This window comes from Ursus americanus, chromosome 2 (genome assembly GCF_024610735.1).
Source record: "Ursus americanus isolate L20-20 chromosome 2, mUrsAme1.1.p, whole genome shotgun sequence".
Lineage (NCBI taxonomy): Eukaryota > Metazoa > Chordata > Mammalia > Carnivora > Ursidae > Ursus > Ursus americanus.
Window position 1 is genome coordinate 47,492,535 of NC_142128.1, and position 22,370 is coordinate 47,514,904.

At 44.2% G+C, this 22,370-nt stretch overlaps 1 protein-coding gene across 1 annotated transcript in view; it reads right to left on the minus strand.

Annotated features, from left to right (window-relative positions):
* Positions 1 to 22,370, minus strand: part of RGS5 (regulator of G protein signaling 5) — a 42,326-nt gene that overhangs the window by 18,129 nt on the left and 1,827 nt on the right. The window contains exon 2 of the mRNA XM_045809687.2: positions 1,239 to 1,349. Coding sequence (XP_045665643.1) covers positions 1,239 to 1,349 — 111 coding nt within the window. The remainder of the gene's footprint in view (positions 1 to 1,238; positions 1,350 to 22,370) is intronic.

Genomic DNA, 22,370 nt, shown 5'->3' on the forward strand with positions numbered 1-22,370 from the left:
AAGAAATGGAGGTTAAAAGGGATTCCTGTGTTTTTACTGCCCTTCTGAGATCTCCTCGAAGATTTCAGATAGCAGAGTGAAGGAATTCGAGTACATTTGGCCTTTCCTTCTTCCCACTCTCCTTTCTTGATTTTCACACCCATGACAATGTTTGAAGGGGAAGATGGAGGGTGTCCGGGGTGGGGGGGGAGGATTGTAACAGTGGGAAGTCGTGTGTGTGTTGTGGATAGTGTTACCAAGTCACAGCAGACTCCCTGCAAACGGGGAGCTGCCCTCACTGCCGTAACAGCTTGACTCTGTAGGATTATAGTTTCGCTCCATGCCTACATTGATGGAAGCGCGTGTGGGAAAGTGGGGGATACGGGGGAGAGAGCTACAGAAGTCCAGTCAGGAATACTAATTTATGGATTGGGGTTAAAAACGCTTCATGTACATTAAATAGAGTTGGCCGGGCAAGAATTCATTCCTCTGTCAAGGAACAGACTTCTGCTCCTTTGTTGGACCCTAAAGGAATCATATTTTGGAGAAGACCCTATTAGGCTTAAATTGTCTGCCCCGGTCTTAGCATCTTCCTGAGGGAAATGTTTCCATTTCTATCCTCCTGCTGACGAAGCAGCCTTGGCTCCTTCCTTAGCAGGGGAGCGTCCAGTGATCTGAAGTAACTAGGTCGGGGGGCGCCTGGGTGGCACAGCGGTTAAGCGTCTGCCTTCGGCTCAGGGCGTGATCCCGGCGATCTGGGATCGAGCCCCACATCAGGCTCCTCCGCTATGAGCCTGCTTCTTCCTCTCCCACTGCCCCTGCTTGTGTTCCCTCTCTCGCTGGCTGTCTCTCTGTCAAATAAATAAAATCTTTAAAAAAAAAAAAAAATGAAGTAACTAGGTCGGGAGGGGTTACCTGACCCCCAGGCAGCAGGCGAATAGGTATTTTTTGTCACACTTCTGTGTGGTAAATGATTGAGGAGGAGGCTGGTGCCATTTTGTAAGGTATGGTCTGTCTCTCAGATGAGGTCCCAAGGCAGGGCCTTCTCTTTATTGTTTAAGTAACCTGACGGTATCCGATATTATGCTCCAGACATAGTAGAGTAAAAAAATGCTTATTTACAAACCAACTCTCTGAGGGGTCTTATGATCTTCAATGAGTAATTGAGAGTGGAGAGCTCTCCAGATGAGGGATGCTACACACTGGAGAAATAACCACCCTCTGGAGGAAAAGGAGTGGAATCCATGCTCATGACTCACTTCCGGGTCTTGGCTGGTTTCTCGGGCTTCTCATTGTATGGAATGACAAGGTCAACAGCCGAGTCTGGCTTCTGGAGGAGAATTCCCAACTTGGTCTTAATCTCCTTGGCCCTGAAAGAAAAGATAGAAGGAGGGATGGGAACACCATATGAGCATACAGATCTGAAACAGATTTCTTTCTGTGTCAGAGAAACAAAAATGAACAAATCCCCATTTTTACTGCTGGGGCAGGAAGAATACTAATGTAGAAATGAGAACACATGCGTTCTAACAATTAACATTTATCAAGCTCTTCTTATGTCCCTGGCTAATATGCATTATCTCATTTCATTCTTAATTACTGTTTTGCATGTATTCTTTCACTGTATATATGACAGATACTATAGTATTATTCCCATTTTACAGATGAAGACACTGAAACTCAGAGTATTTAAATAACTTCCTTAAGATGACCCAGCCTGTCTGTGGTGGAGATGGGACCGGAGCCCACACCGTCTGACTCCAGAGTTCAAGGTGAGCTACTCACTGCGTTGCCTACCTGACTTCTGAGGGCTCTGGTCCCAGATCTGCCATTAATTAGATGTAGACTATTTGAAAAAAATCATCGAGTCCTAAATACCTGGACCTCCCGGGACAGCACAATGCATGGCGACGCCGTCAACACTCAGAAACATTCACCAGCGTCAACTAAAAATACCTTGGATTTGTTCCTCACAAATCTGCTAACATTTATCTCCTAGTCCGTGCTAATCTTAACCAAAATCTTCAAGAGTGGTGATGGGATTCATCTTGTGGCCAGATAGGGTTTTGCTGCTATAAATAGACTTTGCCCATCCATTCACATGGAGACAGTGATGAGACAATTTAAGTAAACACAACGTGTGAGATTAACAATCATGGATACCAGAGAGAAAAAATGAAGGAAATGGACTGCATGTCTTACCAAAAAACCCTATAAATATTGAATCTTATCATAGTTTCCTTTAGTATCATAAATATAATTTTCAAACTACGATCTAGGTTTAGTCACTTCTACCATGTCTTTTCCTTTCCATTTCTTTCTGCGTCCGTTCTTTCCCTAGAACCTTCTCTCTGGCTGAAGCCGAGTCGGACCCCACACCCCAAGAGATCGAGCTCACCCAAGCACGGCACTGTGCTTGAAACCGGGCAAGTTCCGCGGGGGAGCTTATATAACACACGAGAATAAGAATAAGTGTCATTTTGATTCCAAGCTCCGCAGGCTGCTTAAATTAACTAATGTTTTGGATTTTTTTTTGCCTAGAAAACGGGACCGATAAAATAGTACATCCTCTTTTTCGTGATGATTAAATATGCGAATGCATGTGAATCACTTAGCAGACCATTTGGCATATAATATTGCTTCTTCAAAGTTAGTTCTAACTGCATAATCATTTTTCCAACTGAGCTCAACCCTGTTCCCTAGCTTCAAGTACCAAATTAAAACATCCAAAAAGATTCCCACAAGTTACTAAGAATTACTACACCCACCAGCTGCCATATTCTAGCTCTGGAGACAAGAATCACCAATTTAATGTTTATCTGAAAGAGAGAGAAAACATTACAAGGGTAAGGAAAAGGGGTTGGGGGGAATGTATATAATATTTGTGGCTACCCTCTGCTGGCTAGTGTCCAGTAGGGAGGCCAGAAACATCAGGTCCATTTTTGCGGCCAGGTCATAATGTCACAGCCAGCTCTTGCAGACCTTCATCTGTTAACACTCTCCTCCTGGCCCCAGATGCCCTTCACTCCGTGCGCCCAAGGGTAGGGCTCATGCAACAACTGTTTTTACCCTCGACCTTCCTCAGTAGTTCACTCACCCATGTTTAGATAAGGATTATCTATCGAACGTGTCTCAGATGCTTGGTTTTTTGGTTGGTTGGTTTCTTAAGTTTTGGGTGGTTTCTTTCTTTTTTTTTTTCTTTCAACTTCTGTTTCTTTTTTTCTCCTTATGTCTTTTGCTCCATTGGAGCTATTTGCTTTTGTAAAAGGCAGAGAGCTATTTGTATCTGATTGCCTGGTGAAAGAATAGGATGGACATAAAGGGGTAATTAGAACAAAGGAGCGGAGTGTTTTAAAATTTCATTTATCCGTTACTTCTTTTATTTTTTTTTAAAGATTTTATTTATTTATTTGACAGAGAGATAGACAGCCAGCGAGAGAGGGAACACAGGCAGGGGGAGTGGGAGAGGAAGAAGCAGGCTCCCAGCAGAGGAGCCCGACGTGGGACTCGATCCCGGAGCGCCGGGATCACGCCCTGAGCCAGAGGCAGACGCTTAACGACTGCCCTACCCAGGCCCCCTATCTGTTACTTCCTGATCGCACTTCCTGTGTCAGCAGCAGGCAGTAAACACATAAACACAGCATGTGGTCCTTGCCTTCAAGGTACGGATAGCCCACTGGAGCCTCAAACTTGTAAGTGATCACAAGCAGCTATTCAAGGAGAGGATGTCCAGAGAGCAGCAGAGCTCTGGCCTGCAAGGGCAAGTCAGGGGGACTTCTAGGAGGAGGCAGAGCGGGAACAGCAGTTTGCCAGGTGGACAAGAAAAGGGCAGACCTTCCAGGCAAAAAGGGGGGAATGTGCCTATTGTCGGAAAGGATGCAGAAGTAGTTCTGTATGGCTTGAGAGTAAAGGGTGATTAGGGAAAGCAGAAAGCCGAGTTCGACGACGCTGGCTCACTCTGCCTACCCTTCCTGGTGAATGGAAGATGACAGAGGAGACCGTAGAGCACTCAGCAGAGGGCAGCTCTGGGAGGAAAACCAAAAAAGGGGGTAAAACGACTGAAAGGTGGCTTCAAAGCCAGTCTCTGTGTAAACGGGTGGCATCCTCTCTTACAAACTCAATCTGTTTCAAGTTTTTCTCTTGGTAACTCTTTCAAGATGTATTTTCCCATAAAAACACTGTCTATCAACGGTGGTTAAATTGTTAAGTCATCCCACAAAAGCCTTTTAAAACCAGAATGAATCAGAACCCCAGTACGGTTTCATCGGTATCACTGCTTAAATAAGATTTTTGTGGGATGATCTAGAAATCCATGGCCATGTGCAACATTGCCTATAGAAAATTATAGTGCATTTCCTCAGGGTAGACAGACATACCAGTTCATCAGATTATGCTTTTCTTTGTACTTGCCCTAGGGATATAAAGGAGAAAGGAAATTCAGGGCTCTGTTAAAATTTTTTTTTGATGGCTTTGACTCCTGGCTTCTTATATGTTCAAGTATCAGACATTAAAGAGAGTCTATAAGGCAGGAAGTCCATTTGGTTTAATTGGGAGTTTGTGGGAATACAGAGAATGAATATTATGATTGCATCTCTTTTTCTAAAACACTCAAAGTTTACAGGATGGAGAGTTGTCAGATGCTGGAGTTGAAACCACTTGAAACCTTTTATTCTTTGTGCAAGGATAAACACTGTTACTACATTTGTTTTTCTCCTCGGGAGTTCCTGGAACAAGGGGGAAACATCCCCCCTTGCTTTTTCCTCCCCACCCCTCCTTACTCACACATATGGGAACAAAATAAACCGAGTGGAAAATCAAACAAAACGAAAGCTCAAACCTATCATTTTATTTTCCCCCTTAAGAATCAACTTGGATGTATCTGACATGAATTTAATGTCAGAAACAACCCCATCCAGAGAAGAAAACTTTCTGACACGTTGATGATGTCAACCCCGTCTCGGGCTCTGTTTGCCCCTACACTAGGCATTTTTCCTGGCTACATTCCATTAATGCTGGTGAACAAGAAACAATTTTTATCTCCTTCCATCTCATCCCCATCTTTTTTTTTAATTTTATTTTTATTTTTTAATAATAATATTTTTTTATTGTATTATGTTAGTCACCATACAGTACATCCCTGGTTTTTGATGTAAAGTTCGATGATTCATTAGTTGCGTATAACACTCAGTGCAGCATGCAATACGTGCCCTCCTTACTACCCATCACCAGCCTATCCCATTCCCCCACTCCCTTCCCCTCTGAAGCCCTCATCTCATCCCCATCTTGGTATCCTTTGGTTTTACAAGAAAAACCTTGTTTTGAAATAAAATCAATTGAAATGCCTGGGTGAAATTTTAATTAAAAGCTCAGAGGAAGATAATTCCTTCTCTAGATGACTCACATTCGTGATTTCAAACTGGAAAGGGTTGGAGTAATTGTGGGGTTCGCGGTTTTAAAGCTGTGCCTCCTGTGGGTATACTGGCCAGGCAATCAAATTTCAAAAGCCCCTGGGCCACCTGGGTCCTTCCTTCTAATGGGCGAATTGAGTCAAAGTTATTTGAGTCCAAGTTACTACCTTAAGGTCCCCGAGTATGAAAAAACAGTACAAGCAATCAGTCGAAACAGAAATATAGCTGAATTTTTAAAAAAGCAATTCCATTCAAGTAGAATATAGGAGAGTCGACTATATGGAAAGTCCTGTGCTAGGTTGCAGAGATGGTTCCTTGCCTCGGAGACATTTGGAACAGTGGAATGTAGGACACGTACACGCAAACGACGTGCTAGGTATTTTTCTAGTCATTGACCGCAGTGGATGGGCTATTCCAATGAGAGGCTACGGGCCCTCACCTCAAGGAGTGCGAGTGGTGTGCCGATGTGACAATATGCAAGCAGTGCAACGGCAGACAGCTCCAAAGGCCGCCCCTATTACACTCCCAGAGCCTTCTGTGTTTTTCCTTCATGGTCCTTATCAACTTGCACAGATATCTCTGTGTATGTATTTGGGTCTTGTCTCTCTCTCCCGTTAGAGTGGCGGGTCTCCAACAGTATCTGTTTTGTTCACAGTTCCAGTCTCAGCACATAGCTCAGGGCCTGGCATTCACGAGGTGCCCCCCCCCTCAATCTGGTATGTAATTTGGCGAATCAAACACTGAATGAGTGAATTGAATTTCTAGCTAAGAGTAAAACTACATTTTGGGTTAAGTGAAATCCTGGGGTGTGGCACAGAAGAAGTCATGGCGCACTGGGCTGTTCTTAATTTGGTGCTCTGGGTAGGAGAGGTAAAAAGCCACTGAAGGACGGCAAGGACTTTGAAGTGACTGAATTCAAGGGCGATCCATTCAAGAGGTGGAAAGGCAAGTAAGGCTCAAACTGAGCATGCTCATTCAGTTCCTCACGCCAGAGCCCGGGTGATACACTGATGAGAAGGGGCGGGGAGGGCAATGACAACCACCAGCAGTCTGATCAGAATCTACTGTGAGACCATAATTTATCAGGACTTAAAAGAAACAAAAGCAGCCTGGAGGCGTAGACCCATCCTGTGGCTGAAAGACTGTTGGTCATCACAGGCAGGTTTCATTCTAGAGCCCAGACATCTCTTGGGAACAGTCAAGAGGAAAGACAAGATGGAGGACATTTGGGACATATAGAGCCCGGCTTTCACATTTCCAGAGGAGGTGTCCCAACCCGTGGCGTCTCAAGGACAATCCAGTTTAAAGTCAATTCAGCTTAAATCTGTGTCGCCGATGCCCCCTGCTGGTCATGGGGAAGTGTGTGTGTCGGCGGAGAACGAACGTAGAGAGCAGACCTGTGTGTTCCAGGCTGCTGCCTTCTGAAGAAACGCCACAGGACTAAAAAGGACATGCCCTTTCTTGGCTCCTAAAAGCGTAATAAATACCCAGAAAAATAAACAACAGTTTATACAATACTTGTTAGCAACGGTCTCCGTGGCTGGAGAGAACCGCATCTACCAGAGTTAGCCGATCTGAGACACAAAGGAAAAAATTAGCTCCTCTTGAGTTCCCGAGGTCGAGGTGTGACCCTTGTAGACAGAAGCCAAGCTCAGGCTGATGGAGAAAAGGAAGCCCAGAGGGTGTGTGTTCACCGGACAGGACCCATCTGGAAAGATTCATTTGGTGGAAGACTGGAAAACCCTTCTTGTGGGAGGCTCTTAGAGCTGGAGATGAATGGAGTTTGTTAGTCATCGACGGCTCTTTGAGAGGCAGGGGTTAGTAAGTGACCTTGAAAACTCTTAGCAGAATATAAAGAAATATCAGTGGACAATCAGGTCCGTTCAGGAACTAAAATTCTCAACTTGGCCTCTTAAAATCAAGATCAATTCTCACGTGTAGGGAGAAAGCTGTGCCGGGTCATTATGGTAGAGAGAGAATGTATCAGTTTGGCATCTGCCATTTTCCTGAATAAACGTATTTCAAGATGAACTATAGACAATTCACTCACTGCTTATGTTCAAGCTCCTACCTTGACTACCCCAGATTAACTTGTTATCTTCAGGTCCCTCAAGGCAACCCACAGGGAAGACTAGGGAGTCGACCAGGGCACTTATTTAAATAGACTGACTTTACTTCATAAGATCATCATTAAATAAACTGACTTTACTTCATAAGCTGGAAAAGGCTGGCCTCCGTAGTGTTCTCCTTTTGCTCACTTATTTATTCAACAAATTATTAAATGCTTGTCATGTGCCCTACACTATTATAGATTTTGAAATCCGCAGTGGAACCAAAAAACAAGGTCCTCTCATGGAGTTTACATTTTAGTTGAATGAGACAAACACACACACACACAAAACAAGGAACCAAAACAATGAAATGAAAACTGTCCGCTGGTCATAATCGCTCCAGTGTGACCTTGTGTATGTAGGAATTAGCTTCAGCCACATGCCCTAATAAGGAATTCACATCGCGCTGGTGGTCAGCAAGGTTTTAGAAAGACAATGCTCCAGACGTGATTGCTATGGGTGTCTCGGCAGCCCTTATTTTTTTTTTTTTTAAAGATTTTATTTATTTATGTGACAGAGAGTCAGCCAGCGAGAGAGAGAACACAGCAGGGGGAGTGGGAGAGGAAGAAGCAGGCTCATAGCAGAGGAGCCTGATGTGGGGCTTGATCCCATAACGCCGGGATCATGCCCTGAGCAGAAGGCAGCCGCCTAACGACTGCGCTACCCAAGTGCCCCATCGGCCATCCTTATTGATTGGGATCAACATCAGATGCTTTGCCAGTTAGCAGAATATGTTAGAAATGAGTTTTTGCGTGTAGGTTTGTTCATTAGATAATGGATTCTCCCCAGTCACGATAATGGCATTCAAGTCATGTGGACCGGTGGCTTGTTGTGGAAACCCCCACCGTTTCATTGAAAGGTTATACAAATGTAATTATCTCTTCATCCTTAGAGATAGTACCTGTAGCATGATCCCTAAAATAGTCCTACATTCAAGCCTTGATTCTGAGAGTCCTTGTTGCCTGATACCACCTACAAGGGTATCAGAATCCTACCTCAGAATATTACTGTCTGACTGAATCTTTCCTACAGTTTGTGGTCAGAGCACAAAGAATGAGGACTTTACTGAGATGAGAGGACAAGTTGTGTAAACATTTTGCACCAGCTTGTTGATACTTACTTGCCTAAATAAGTACGGCCCAACTGGGCTTCACTGTATGTATGGTGGTCTTGCTTTCGTAAGCCGGTAGCAAAGTTGTGGAGCGAGAAGCAACCGTCATCTATACCTAGCCATTAATAGCTACATTTATCTACCAAAAAGAACTGGATAGTTGGATATGAATAGTTGACTTAGGTTAGTTTTCAACAGCCACTTACTATCTGTGTGACCTTATACAAGTTATATCATGTCCCTTGGCCTTGGTTCCATCATTTGTTAAAAAAGGATAACAGTAGTGCCTTCGGCAAAAAAAATTCTGTGAGGAGTGTGTGAGATAAAGTATGTAAAAATTAGCACAGTGCCTGGAACATAAATGGCATACAATATATGGTGGTGGTCATCAACATCATCACCATCGTTACCGCCATCACCACTATCACCATCGTTATCATCACCAACATCATCATCATCATCACCACCATCACTATAATCATCATCATCACCATCACCATCACCACTATCACCATCATTATCATCACCATCATCGCCATCACCAACGTCATCATCACCACCATCACCATAATCATCATCACCATCGCCATCATCACTATCACCAACATCATCATCACCACCATCACCATAATCATCATCATCACCATCACCATCACCACTATCACCATCATTATCATCACCATCATCGCCATCACCAACGTCATCATCACCACCATCACCATAATCATCATCATCACCATCGCCATCATCACTATCACCATCATCATCATCATCATCACCACCATCACCATAATCATCATCAACACCATCGCCATCATCACTATCACCATCATTATCATCACCATCATCGCCATCACCAACGTCATCATCACCACCATCACCATAATCATCATCATCACCATCGCCATCATCACTATCACCAACATCATCATCGTCATCATCGCCATCACCAACGTCATCATCAACACCATTGCCATCATCACTATCATCACCATGGTCTTCATTATCTACTTATGAAACTTCATCTTATAACACCTAGCATTATGGTTTGTAGCAATTTCCTTTAACCTTGGGGATATTAGTATTTGATCACATTAAGATCATTTTCTTTTGGTTGGATGAATGAACTCCATGCTGTAAAAGGTGAAATGAAAAGGAGTTACTCGTGTCCATGGATTTTAAAATGGAACCAGGAGTCCATTAAAGAATTGGGACTTATATACATTCTCATAGGATGAAATCATGAACCTTCAACTGGGCCAAACTGCAAATATGCCAAGGACTCAGACTAAACACCCGTGACTCGCTATAGTAAGAGCTTTTGCTTAGTGATAACCTTAGCCACCAATTATGTTCAGCCAAGAGTTACTTCCTGCCACCAACACCAATAGAAATTCTTTGTAAACACCATATATAAGCATTCCCTTTTGTCTTTAAAAACCCCTGACTTTTTTCTCTGGTAGGGAGGGGATGCAATGGAAACAATGCAATTTGAGTTGCTGCCTGAACCTGTATTTTCCGAGACCCCAAATAAAAGCTTTTGTTGTAATTTAGCTCTGCCTCTTTTCTCAGTTGACAATGCCTTCAACATTACTTTCTTGGTGATATGACAAAGATACCAAAGTGAGAGAACGAGGAAAAGTCAGAAGCAATTCCTGGTGATCCTATTCTGGGGAAGACAGGAGGAAAGCTAGGTGTAAAAAGCCAGAAGGGTCTTAGCAGTGACCAAAAACAAAAGTGAGGGTCTGGCTTGCCTATAGGTGGTGTGGAAAGGTCTATCTTTGTGGCACCCTGTTTGCTCCCTATTGGTCAAAAGCAGGTTGATAGAGCCCAGTCCTGTTTGATGATGCATCCCCTTCGTCAGTCATCTGGGGGAGGAACACTCTGTCTCCCCAGGTCCCTGGTGTATCCAAGCGTGGAAGATGACGTGAGGTCTCTGGACTTTCATTCCAATCGCACAGTCCCTGCGTCTAGGTGCAAGCTCTCCACCTGGCCAAGAGGCCATGATGTGGGAAACAAAGGCAAAAGAAAAATTATTAAATTTCCTTACTACCTACAGCCCCCTGACAAATCCTTGAAATAGGCAGAGTGACATTTCTCTAGGACCTCAGCTGCCTTGATCGTAATACTTTGCTAAGGGCAAATGGCAATCTGAGGCTTGGCCCCCAGGATCCTGTGGGTCTACTTTAACATAAGAAAATTCCTTTGGAAACTTCCTTTATCTCTACCCCCCAAGATACGTGTTGGCAATCATCCCCCAAGCATATGACCCACCGATATACATCTGAGAGTCTCATGACCGAGTCTTTACTAAACAGTAATAAATGACCTTTTCCTAACAATAGTTAGCCCCCCTCAGGACCCTGGAAACCTTGCTTCCAAAATACCTGGGAGGCTTCTGCTTTCCCCAATCCCCTCCTAACTTGAAAGTATGTAATGGGCCCTTCCTCATGACCCCAGTGAAGCCCTTTCTGCCCATCATTTCTGTCTCCGTGCTCCAATACAATCATCTTTCTGCACCGAAGACATCTCAAGAATTCTTTCTTGGCTGTCGGCTTCAAATCCTAATGTCTGTCCTACATCAGTCACTCCTCATAGCAAATAGGCAGAAAGCCTGATCTGTGGCAACTCTTAAACATAACGATATGTTTATGTAAACAATAGTTTGCATACCATGTGGATTTACTGAGGCATTGATTCATGTTTTCCTCTCCATAGAGTTTTTCCACTTTCTTGCAAGAATCTCTACTCCCTGAAATGCAATTCTGAGACAATGCATGAGGCCTTTGTCCTTTCTCACCTCTGAGGGAGCTGTGTGGTGAGGCTGAAAGTAGATGTTGATAGAAGGTAGTATTCCATGTCTGGCTTCTGTTTTCCAAGACCCTAAACTCACTAGGGAGATATACTGGCTTATTCCCCAAAAAAGAGGACTGCTTTTCATGAGTGGTAAGGGAAGAAGCAGAAAAACAGAGAGGGACAAGAGAGCATTCCTGAGACGGCTCAGGGTTCTACAACTCATCAAACCTCCACCCTCATCCACCACACGCCTTGGCAGGACTCCAGGCAGGTGGGAGGACCACAGAGGGGGAAAGAGAGAAGATGCCCACGAGACCTGACCTTTTGCACCGGAGCTCCTGGCTTTACCCCAAATGATCTCCAGACCCAAGCAAAGGGCTGAGCAGTGGCTTCAAGGCATGGTGAAGCTTCAAACAAGAAACATAAATAATGATGCTTTCATTTTAAATTATTCAAAACCAGTCACCTGTACGTGTGAAAAAGCAGCCCCCACACAAATACAAGATTGCTTAAATTAAAACAGTAAGTGTTTAAGACTCAGTCAGCATATGGTGATGAAACCATGGGAATAGTGAACTATATGCGGCAAAGTTTCCATTGCTGAAAAAAAGCCATCAAGAAAAGACAAGCAACCAGCTGTTTTGGATAAATTAAGTCACGTATAACCACCTGGATCTGTCCAGATGATCTCATACGACACTTTCCAGATCTCAGTTCCATTATTACAGTGACAAATGACACGTTGAGTTGTGTTCAATCTCTTCCCTGCTCTTGGCAAAGAAAATGTCCACCTCCCAACTGTGGCAAAATCCTGTCCCAGGTTACATAAGTGGAAGAGTTTATAAAACAACTAGGCTGTTCCAAGAGGGACAACAAAGTGGAGTATTGGGCTCTTACCCATAAAATTGAATTAATACCAAAGCTAAAAGGCACGAGACAGAATAGCATAGTGGTTAAGGGCATGGATGTTGGAGCCAAACCATCTAGATTTGTCTTACTACATACGTGACATTTGGCAAGTTTTTAAACCTTACCTTAAAAGGTTTTTGGTAAGGTTTAAAAACTTAAACCTCTCCTCAGTTTTCTAATCTGTAAAATGGAGACAATGATGGCACCTACCTCATAAGGTTCTTATGATGATAAAAGGAGTTACTACGTATGAAGCTCTTGTATTAATACCTGGCCTATTTACCACGCCCTCCATACATAGCAGGGATGATGGTGATGGTGATGATGGTGATGATGGTGATGATGGTGATGACGATTTACTAAAAATCCTGTGCCAATGAAGGAAAATGTCTCTCTTATTCCTGCTGGTCTCCCCATTACCTCCCAAGCAACAGTCTCCCTCTCCCACCATCTGTGTGGCAATTGAAAGCTGTTCTAGTATCTGGGCCCCGAACAAATCTTGCTCTTTTCCTGAAACCTGTGTAACTACTCCAGCTGAGACCGCTTTCTGTCTTCTCTAGTATAAAATCACAAAACAGAGTCACACTCAAGAGATCTTAGAGGGCTTTTAATTTGCTCTTCCCTACTTTAAAAGAGGAAAAACTGAGGTTCATAGAACTTAAAAGGTTTTTTAGAAGATCTCACAAGATCTTATCCCAAGATGTCTAAGAAGTTACAGAGCAAGGGATAGAACACATTTTTTCCACAAAGTCGTGGACAGCACATTTTCACGCAGTTACTCTCGTCCCTCATGAGTGTATATCGAAGAGCTCCAGAGGTACGTACTTCCGGTGAGATAGCTATCTTCCTGGGGGGGAGCACCGCGTCTTACTTCCTTGATCTGCCAGAGCATCTTGAAATTAACTCAGTACATTAAAGTTGCTTTAACTCCTCAAAGCACAGGCCCACACTGCTTGGGCTTATATTTCAACTCTTTTTTTTTTTTAAGATTTTACTTATTTATTCATGAGAGACAGAGAGGGAGACAGGCAGAGGCAGAAGGAGAGGTAGGCTCCCTGTGGAGTGGGGAGCCTGATGCAGGACTCGATCCCAGGACCCTGGGATCATGACCTGAGCTGAAGGCAGATGCTTAACTGACTGAGCCACCCAGGTGCCCCCAACTCTTACTTACCACGTGGGTGACTTTGGGTGAATCACTTAAATTCTGAGCCTCCATTTTTCTTTTTTTTTTTTTTTAAGATTTTATTTATTTATTTGAGACAGAGAGAGAGAGAGAGTACAAGCACAAGGAAGGGCAGAGGGAGAAGCAGACTCCCTGCCTTGCAAGGAGCCCAATGCAGGGCTCGATCCCAGGACCCTGGGATCATGACCTGAGCTGAAGGCAGATGCTTAGCCTCCTGAGTCACCCGGGCTCCCCGAGCCTCCATTTTTCTATGTAAAATGGGGATAATATATTTTCTACCTCATACATATGTCCTGAGGCTAAATAAATTAATGCATTGAAATGTTTAGAATAGCACTTGGATCATAGTAAATATTCTATAAGCGTTACCTACTCTTATTATCATTTAATCATATTTGCCTTACTATCTCTAGCACGGTATCTTGCACATAGGTGTTGGTTACTAAATGTTCATTGGATGAATAGAATAGAATAGAATGGAATAAAAATGAAATAGAATGGAATGAACAGGAACAGAACAGAATATAATATGTTCAACAAGGATCTGTTGGACTAACATGCAAGATCAGCTGCTTTCAGAAGGCCTCCACGTTGGAATAATGCAACTAATTCTGAGGGCATAGAGAAGGAACATTGCTGGAGAATACTCCAATGGAGAGGCATAGAAAGCCAATCTGGAGACATCTGTTGCTGCCTGGCGCGGCTCAGAGCTACACTGTAATATCACCGCCTTTGTGTTGCTATTTAAAAATTGAAAAAAAAAAAAAAGGGTGTTGTTTTTCCCAGGCATTGGCTACTCCCTACCCAAGGGTTCCCGTGGAAATGGAGATGTTTCCCATGCTTTCGTGGCCTGTCTCTGACACATTCATCACTCGGAGTAGGTTATTGGGGGTGATGAAAGAGGCCATGGGGGGACAAGACAGGATAGAAGCAGATTATTTCCCTTTGACCTTCAATTCCCAGTTTTATTCAAAATATTGTTGGCAAGATTTCTGGACTTTTGGTAATTCAGTTTGGAAGCCAGATAATGAATAGTGGGAACATTGTCCTCAAGTTGAGGAAGACAGAAATTTATGGTTTATTTTGAGTTCCCAAAGTGGAGGGGTCAGAGGCATTCCCACGAGAGCTTCTCTGAACAGTGGTGTGACCCATAGCCCTTGAACATCTCCATGTCATTATGCTTTAAATTATTAAGAGGGACTTCACAGACCGAAAGTTTCTAGCTGTACACGGCCCCTACCTTATTTAACTTTTTAAATATATTACAGAGGAAGGACATAAAGTGGGCAGTAAAGAGTATTGAGGAAGGAAGAAAAGACAGAGGGGCAAAGTAAAATTTACTGGGACCTTTCTCAGTGGTAAGTAACACGTGTTACATCGCCTAATAAAACTATGGTTCCCAGAATGCAATGTGTCCTCTCACTGTGAATTTATGTAACAGATCCAGACTCATTGCCTCAAATAATCAGAAACAGTTGGTTCACGTGCCTCTTTGCCAAATGATTAAAAGGGTTTGTTGAGCAAAATAATGACATCGGCGGGCATAAGCACACAGGGGCACGTGTCCGTGTTCAAGTGACACACGTGTTTTTAGATTTGGGGGTTTCAGAGACAGAGTCTAAGATTCCGGAAGCTGGTCATTCAGAAAGCACCCGCACCAGGGTGCTTAGACCATGGGCTCTCCTGAGAAAGTCTGGAGTGTGACCTGCGCTGCTGACCTCGTCCCCAAGTGCCCAGGTCATTCGGTCGCACGGTCTTGAACTCAGGTGCCTCTTGCAAACTATCACTTCAAATACACTGCCGAACACAGCACACTACTTTGTCAGTGAGACATCTTCATTCTTTCTAAACTTCCCCAATCCCCACAGACAAGTGCCTCGTCCAGAAACAGATGTTCTGCACAAGAAAATGTCAAAAAGTAGTAGCTTGACCAAAACAGTGCCACTCGCTTCACTCCCGAGAACGAGCCCTTGCAGAGCAGAGAGCTTTACGTTTTCCGAGTATTTTACTGCATGTCGCATCTCCTCCTCTCTATCCTCTTTAAGAGGATAGTTCCAACATCTTTCTGGACCGTAGAGTTGTGAGGATCTGAGATTCTGTCCACATGGGCTGGGTGTTGCCTGAGAAGTGTCTGGGGAAGCAGTCAGAGAGGAGAAGGAAGAAGGTGTAGCCTATAGACGCGTGGCCTTAGCCTCGTTTGCTGCTCCTGGAGCCCGTGTGAAGATCGGAGACCTACTGCCCAAAGCATTCAAAGACTGCCTGGGCGAACCCTTTCCACCCTGCACCGAGTCCTCTTTGAAGGAGAAACAGTGTCAGGCCAAGTTATTGTATCTGGACATGGCAACGGGATAGAGTGCTTTGCAAAGAAATGCCCTGTCTGAACTTTGCAGGAGCGCTCTGGTCAGAGTGGATAGACCCAGTCACAGGTGCATGAGCTGTGTTGATGACACACGCATCCTATGATTAGCTGGCTGCCCTTCAGATTTTCCAGGAAAGACCCGGTTTCTTTCTCTCTCTCTTTCTTTCTATCTTTCTTTCTTTCTTTCTTTCTTTCTTTCTTTCTTTCTTTCTTTCTTTCTTCCTTCCTTCCTTCCTTCCTTCCTTCCTTCCTTCCTTCTTCCTTCCTTCCTTTCTTTCCTTCCTTCTTTCTTTTTAAAGATTTTATTTATTTATTTGACAGAGAGAGACAGCCAGCAAGAAAGGGAACACAAGCAGGGAGAGTGGGAGAGGAAGAAGCAGGCTCATAGCGGAGGAGCCTTACGTGGGGCTCGATCCCAGAACGCCGGGATCACGCCCTGAGCTGAAGGGAGATGCTTAACGACTGAGCCACCCAGGTGCCCCAGGAAAGACCCAGTTTCTAATGCCTGGGGTAGAGGCAAGCTCCATGCCCTAGCATAGTTAGAAATTGCAGTCGCTGTGGGCTATACGCCTGGCATGGATTCATGCAGTCCCCAAAGCAGTCCTCACCTCGCTTCGAGAATTGCTGGGACTCCAGGATCTGCTCAGCTGGTAGATGAAGATTGTTTAAATATATAAAGGCCAAGAAATCCAGATTCACCCTTCTCATTCCAGCCTCAAGGATGAAAACTCTTTCACTGTTATGGCAAAGGATGAGTCTCGTTCTGGGCAGCATTGGGAAGGGCATGGGTGGGCCACTCTTTCCATTGACTGGAGAAAAACGTGACCTAGTGTGAAAGCAGTCAGTGGAAGCCCACCCCCAAGGCCAGGCATGACTCTGTCCTCACATCACATTTCCTGCCTGCCCTCCAGGAGCTCACACTCTTGAGATTAACTATAAACAAAGTACAAGAATCACAGGCTGTTAGAATCCATGATCTTTGAACCAAACTACCCTCAAATTTTACAAGAAGCTGAAACCATCTTTTCCTTTGATGGAATTCACCAAAATAAAAGAGTCACATTCCACTGCCCATAAATATATATTTTTCACAAACTGAAAGTTTATTCTGAATGTGTCACAAGTATTTTTTAAGAAATATGGGTTCTTAATTTAGTCCTTTGAGATCCAAAGTGGCTGGAAGAAAATTGCACATTTTTAAGTGATTGCTGCTTTCAAGCTACATCCAGAAGTTAGTTCCCTGGCCTTCCTGCGGGATTGGGATGAGATGCAAAATTAGACTAAAAGTACAATCTTTCCTCAAAATATATGGTGTTCAAATTAAAAACAATAAAGTAGTGGAGCTGGAAGGAGGAAAGAGGATCATAGAACTGACTCATCACCATTACAAGTATGGTGATGAGGCCAGGAGAGGCACCTGACTCGGGACTCACCCTGTGCTGCTTAGCAGAGGCCAAGGTTACAGCTCAGGACACCAGTACTCCCCACCCAGGACCCTTTCCACGTGTTATAGCCAATGCTTTACAGGGGCGCCTGGGTGGCTCAGTTAGTTCAGCGTCCTACTCTTGATTTCAGCTCAGGTTATGATCTCAGCGTCATGAGATCAAGCCCTGCATTGGGTTCCTAAGATCCTCTCTCTCTCTCTCTCTCTCTCTCTGCCCCTTCCCCCACTCCACCCGCGCATGTGTGTGCGCTCTCTCTCTAAAAAATAAAAATCCTGTGTTCTGCAAAAAATTGCAAGAAAAAGAGAAATTGACTAAGGAGAGATGTAAGGGTCTCTCAACCAATCCCAACGCATGAGCCTGGGGTTTCTGTATTATCTGCTCCTGGGTGGAGATTTGGGAATATCCTACAGCCCCTGGGGGGGGGGGGGGATGGGGAGCAGGTGAATGGGAGCTAGTTCAGCACTATGTCACGGAGGAGGGCTCAGTTCCCTCACCGTGAGAAGCAAAAGAGCAGAAGAAGGCTCTGCAGCCCAGCAGGCCCCCAGCTCCTGGCACGGGGTGCTGCCTACAGTGGGAGTGGAGTCAACAAGACCCGGATGTAGAGAAGCCTTGCAGGCTCTGTGCGAGGCTCTCTGCGATCACCAAAGGGACAGGGAGAGTGGGAGAAACAGCCCTGGAGACAAACCCCCCAGCTCAGCGTTGTTTATGAGCAGTACACCCCTACTCACCACACCTGCTCTGTCAATCGCTCCATAATAAGATTGCTAATGTCTCCCCACCAGATAAAAGCAGTCTCTAGGCGTCCTTCAGTCCATGTGTAAGAAGGGCTTTTACACACCGGAGCCCAGTTAATTGTAGAAAGAGCACTCGATCAGTGGGTAGCGCTTATCTATTTAATAATAATAAAATGCAGTAGTAACAATAAAAAAGTGGGACCTTGGTTTGATCCTGATTCAAACTATCCAACTGCAAAAAGACATTGAGGATATTTGGATCCTTGCCCGATATTTCCTAATATTAAAGAATTATTCATTTTTAAGTATGATCATGGTTTTTTTTTTAAAGATTTTTTTTATTTATTTGACAGAGAGAGACAGCCAGCGAGAGAGGGAACACAAGCAGGGGGAGTGGGAGAGGAAGAAGCAGGCTCCCAGGAGAGGAGCCTGACGTGGGGCTCGATCCCAGAACGCTGGGATCACGCCCTGAGCCGAAGGCAGACGCTTAACGACTGCGCCACCCAGGCGCCCCTGATCATGGTTTTTAATGTCTTTTAATGGTTTGGAAAAAGTTGATATATTTTTAAAGGATGTATTTTAAAGGATATATTTTAATGGATGAAACGGTAAAAATACTGTGCTACCTGACACATCCATCTTTATTATTTAAAAAGATAAGTCTATGATGAGGAAGGATGAAAATAAGTTTTAACAAAGGCCTTGGCACACAACTGAGATTTAAATGATTTCTAACTACCCACGAAGAGGTAAAGAAGCATGGAAGGAAATTAATTCTTTAATAGGGGTTATAGCGTCTCTCTCCAACAAGAAAAATATCCTCATTTACAGATGAGGTAATGAGGCTCAGAGAGGTTTAGTGGCTTTCTCCAGGTCACACAGCTAGAAGTAATGGAGGTAGAGTTACAAGCGCCATGTTCTTTTGGCTCCACCTCCTCGCTGATGTTAAGGCAGGGGATAGACTGTGACCTTGCCCCCTTCCTTATCAGGGTTTTCTTTAGTATTCCTAAAATGTGTAGTTTAGGAGTTACTTCCTCAGGCAGTCAAAAAACAGGCTTTCACTGTCTTTCTCCTCTGGGTGACTCAGCCTTTAAAATATAGTGCAGGCTCAATGTTATCTGGGAACTGATTGAGGCTTTAAAGGAAGAAGGAGATAGGAACCTGCTATCTTCTGGCCTCCAGCCATAGTCTGGTTCCTGTTACCAAGGACTGATCCTGACTGAACTAATTAAAGTTTAGTTCCTTTGCTTTCTGGCCCGAAGGACAGACAAAAGCCATGACCATGAGCCACAGAAACATTAACCCCGTCCCTAGATACCAGCTATCCCTTAGTAGTGGCTAGTCTTTGCTAAAGAAGGAAAAATTAGATAAGCTTTCAAGGATCTTCCCAAACTTAAGATTCTGGGATCCAGAAGTATTTTGAATTGCGATCTGGCGTTTCAACATGGCCCAGACTGAATGACAGACGAGGAAGAGGAGCGTCTTTAGAACAGGGGATGAAGTCCATCAGAAAAGCTGGGGCAGTAACCGCAGGAGACGGAGCTGAAGGGGTGACAGTTTCAGGAGCTTCACCCACAGCTCCAGGCCTACCCTCACTCGAAACAAAAAGACTCACCTCTTCAACAAGATTTTCCTAAGGAAGTTGCAGAAATGCCGGAGGCTGCCCTCCACCTTCCTCCCTCTCCAAGGGGACTCCCACTCCCCCTCTTTGTTTTGCCGCAGACATTCTCTCCTCACTGCAGCCCCTAATACACTGCTGATGTTCCTCCTGTCCCTTCGCAAGGCAATGAAGCACCAGGCCGACCTGGGAGCAACGCTGTCTTCTCCCCTCGTTGTAAATTTATTCGTGCATTCTCCTGACAAAATATTTATTAAGTGCCTGCTATGTGCCAAGTACAGATTGTCTATTTAGTAAATAAATTCTTTAGGCGGGGGGGGGGGGGGGGGCTAGAATATCTATCCCCTGAGGAAATCTCTCTGATCTCCACAGACAGGAGTGGACGGGAATTCGACAAGTCCCCGGGAAACAATCTACAGGATGTGTGCACAGGAGGTGAACTGATTAGAAATCCAAAGTGCCTTCCTTGCTTGCCTCAGAGAGATGATGCCGATAGGGCAAAGATGTCCTAACAGCCGCCAAGCTCGCTGGGCCCTCTCCCTTCCTTGACTCTTACTTGGCAGGGTGGGGAGTTGGCCTTGGAAGGCCTTTTTTCTCGCAGCTCTTCTCCGCTAGACCTGGCTTACTCTCCTTGCTGAGGCTTCAGTCATGAGCCTGGGTTAAGTATCACTTCTTGTAACTTCTCGCAAAGTGTCCCTGACCACCCAAAGCTCTCTGAGCCCCCCCACCCCCAACTTGCTCCCACTCTTGTGCTTCCTGTACTCCATGCATTTATTCCTTCACAGTGGATCTCAACACCAGGGACTCATTTCTTGTTAGCTCTCTCCCCAACATGGCTGCCTACAATTTCCTTGAGAGCAGGGTCCGGGTCTTTCATCCTTATGCCTAAGGCAACTATGGAGGTTTGAAAGGCAATCCAGAGAAATGATCAATATTGTGTCATCAATAAGAATGAAAGCAAAGTCTTTCTGAGGGACTCGCCAACCCTCAATTTTGTTGAATAGTTCGTTTACTTTCTTAACATTATTACCAAGTTTCACTGAAGTATTGGTGATTATCTCGGAAGACTGTGAGCTACAGTAAGCTTCATAGTCTTACTTATTCCCAGAGAGCAAGATCCTAGAGTCAGCTAGAGGCACTCCCACCCTGTCTGTAGGCTTCCTTGATGCTTTTTTACCTAATCTGACTGATCTATGACTTGTGCAAGTCCGTTGCCACATTTTTCTCCACAGTTGGTCCAAGGATGTGTTCACGCCTTTGAAAAGGCAGTATTTACTTAATCCTGCAGCCCCAGGAGCCTTGGCCCACCCAGCAAGGTGCTTGCATGGGGCTTAACGACCTTAAACAATTAGTTGATTGTGGCCCTGCTTGTTAGGTGACTTTCAACTCTACTTTATCCACACTTACACCCATATATAAATCAGAAGAGGAGAAAAAAATGGGATGTCCAGTAAAAACAATAATAAATCAAAAGAACCAAAATGTCACCTTCCTCGTTAACGTTCTACAGCTCTTAAAATTCCCAGCATTGCCACAAACTTGAGATGACCAGAATCACCCAGGTGAACTGTGGCTTGGAAACAGTTCGCCACCAGCAGCCTTCACAATCCTAAACAGAAATCAGAGCTACAACAGACCCAGACAGAGGTACAGGGTTTGGGCTGCTTTACTACTCTCCCAGGGGAAACTCTCTGTCAGAAGCGAAGTTTTCACTACTGGCTTACTCTCCTTTTTAGGTTAGTAGAGACTGTGAACTTGTCAGGACTAGTCAGCACTGAAGGAGAACAATTATAATAATCACACTGACTGCCTTATCTTATGCGAACAACGTTTTTGAGAATCAGCATCATAACACTTTTATTTTAGAATATTTTGTCTTTTTCTGAAGAGCGATGTTTACTTTAAAACTTAAGCTCGTTCAGAGACATTCAAGAGACTCTAGAAATAAAATGCATCTTCAAAAGAATTCAAAAAGAATTTGAATTAAAATTCGAAGTTGAAAACTGTGGGTGAAAAGTAAGAACTTGAACTGACTCAACTTCTTCATTTTCCACTGACTGTAATATTACCACCCACAGAGCACTGGTTTCAATAAGCCACAAGGCAGAAATTTGGGGTGGTAGCCATTTGTTGCTCATATGTTTGGATTACTGGTCGCCCTGAAAACATAAAAACATGTGAGGTCAACTTTGGGTTTTAATAAGCAAGAGTCTTAAAGATCTAGAGAAAGAAAGAACAGTTTCTAGGATTATGTCAAAGCGGGCTCTGGCTTAATGCTTCCCTACACATTGAACAAGGAATATTTTCTAGGGTTAAATCTCCTGGCACGTGGAATAAATTTAGCTTTCTTGTAAATCAGAATTAGAATTCCTGAGTAGGTTGCTTCTGCCCCCGCCATGATCTCAGCACAGGGTAGGGCTCTGGATGAGTTTTCATTAATTGACTCTTTTCTGCTCCCAAACTTGTAGAGAGAAATTCATTAGGATAAAATTCCCTTTAATTACATCTCTTGCGAGCTACTGAGTTAAACTGTGTTTTAAACATATTTAAACTATGGCAGCATGGAAAAGAAGGTGAGAGGACAGTCAACCCAACTCTCATTGATTAAATGAGAACATAGAATCCTGGGGAAGTGAAAGAACTTGCTCACGGATGCAAATTTAGGTAATGACAAATTTGAATCTGTTTCTTGCTCCTTTGCCAGTCCTCTTTCCACT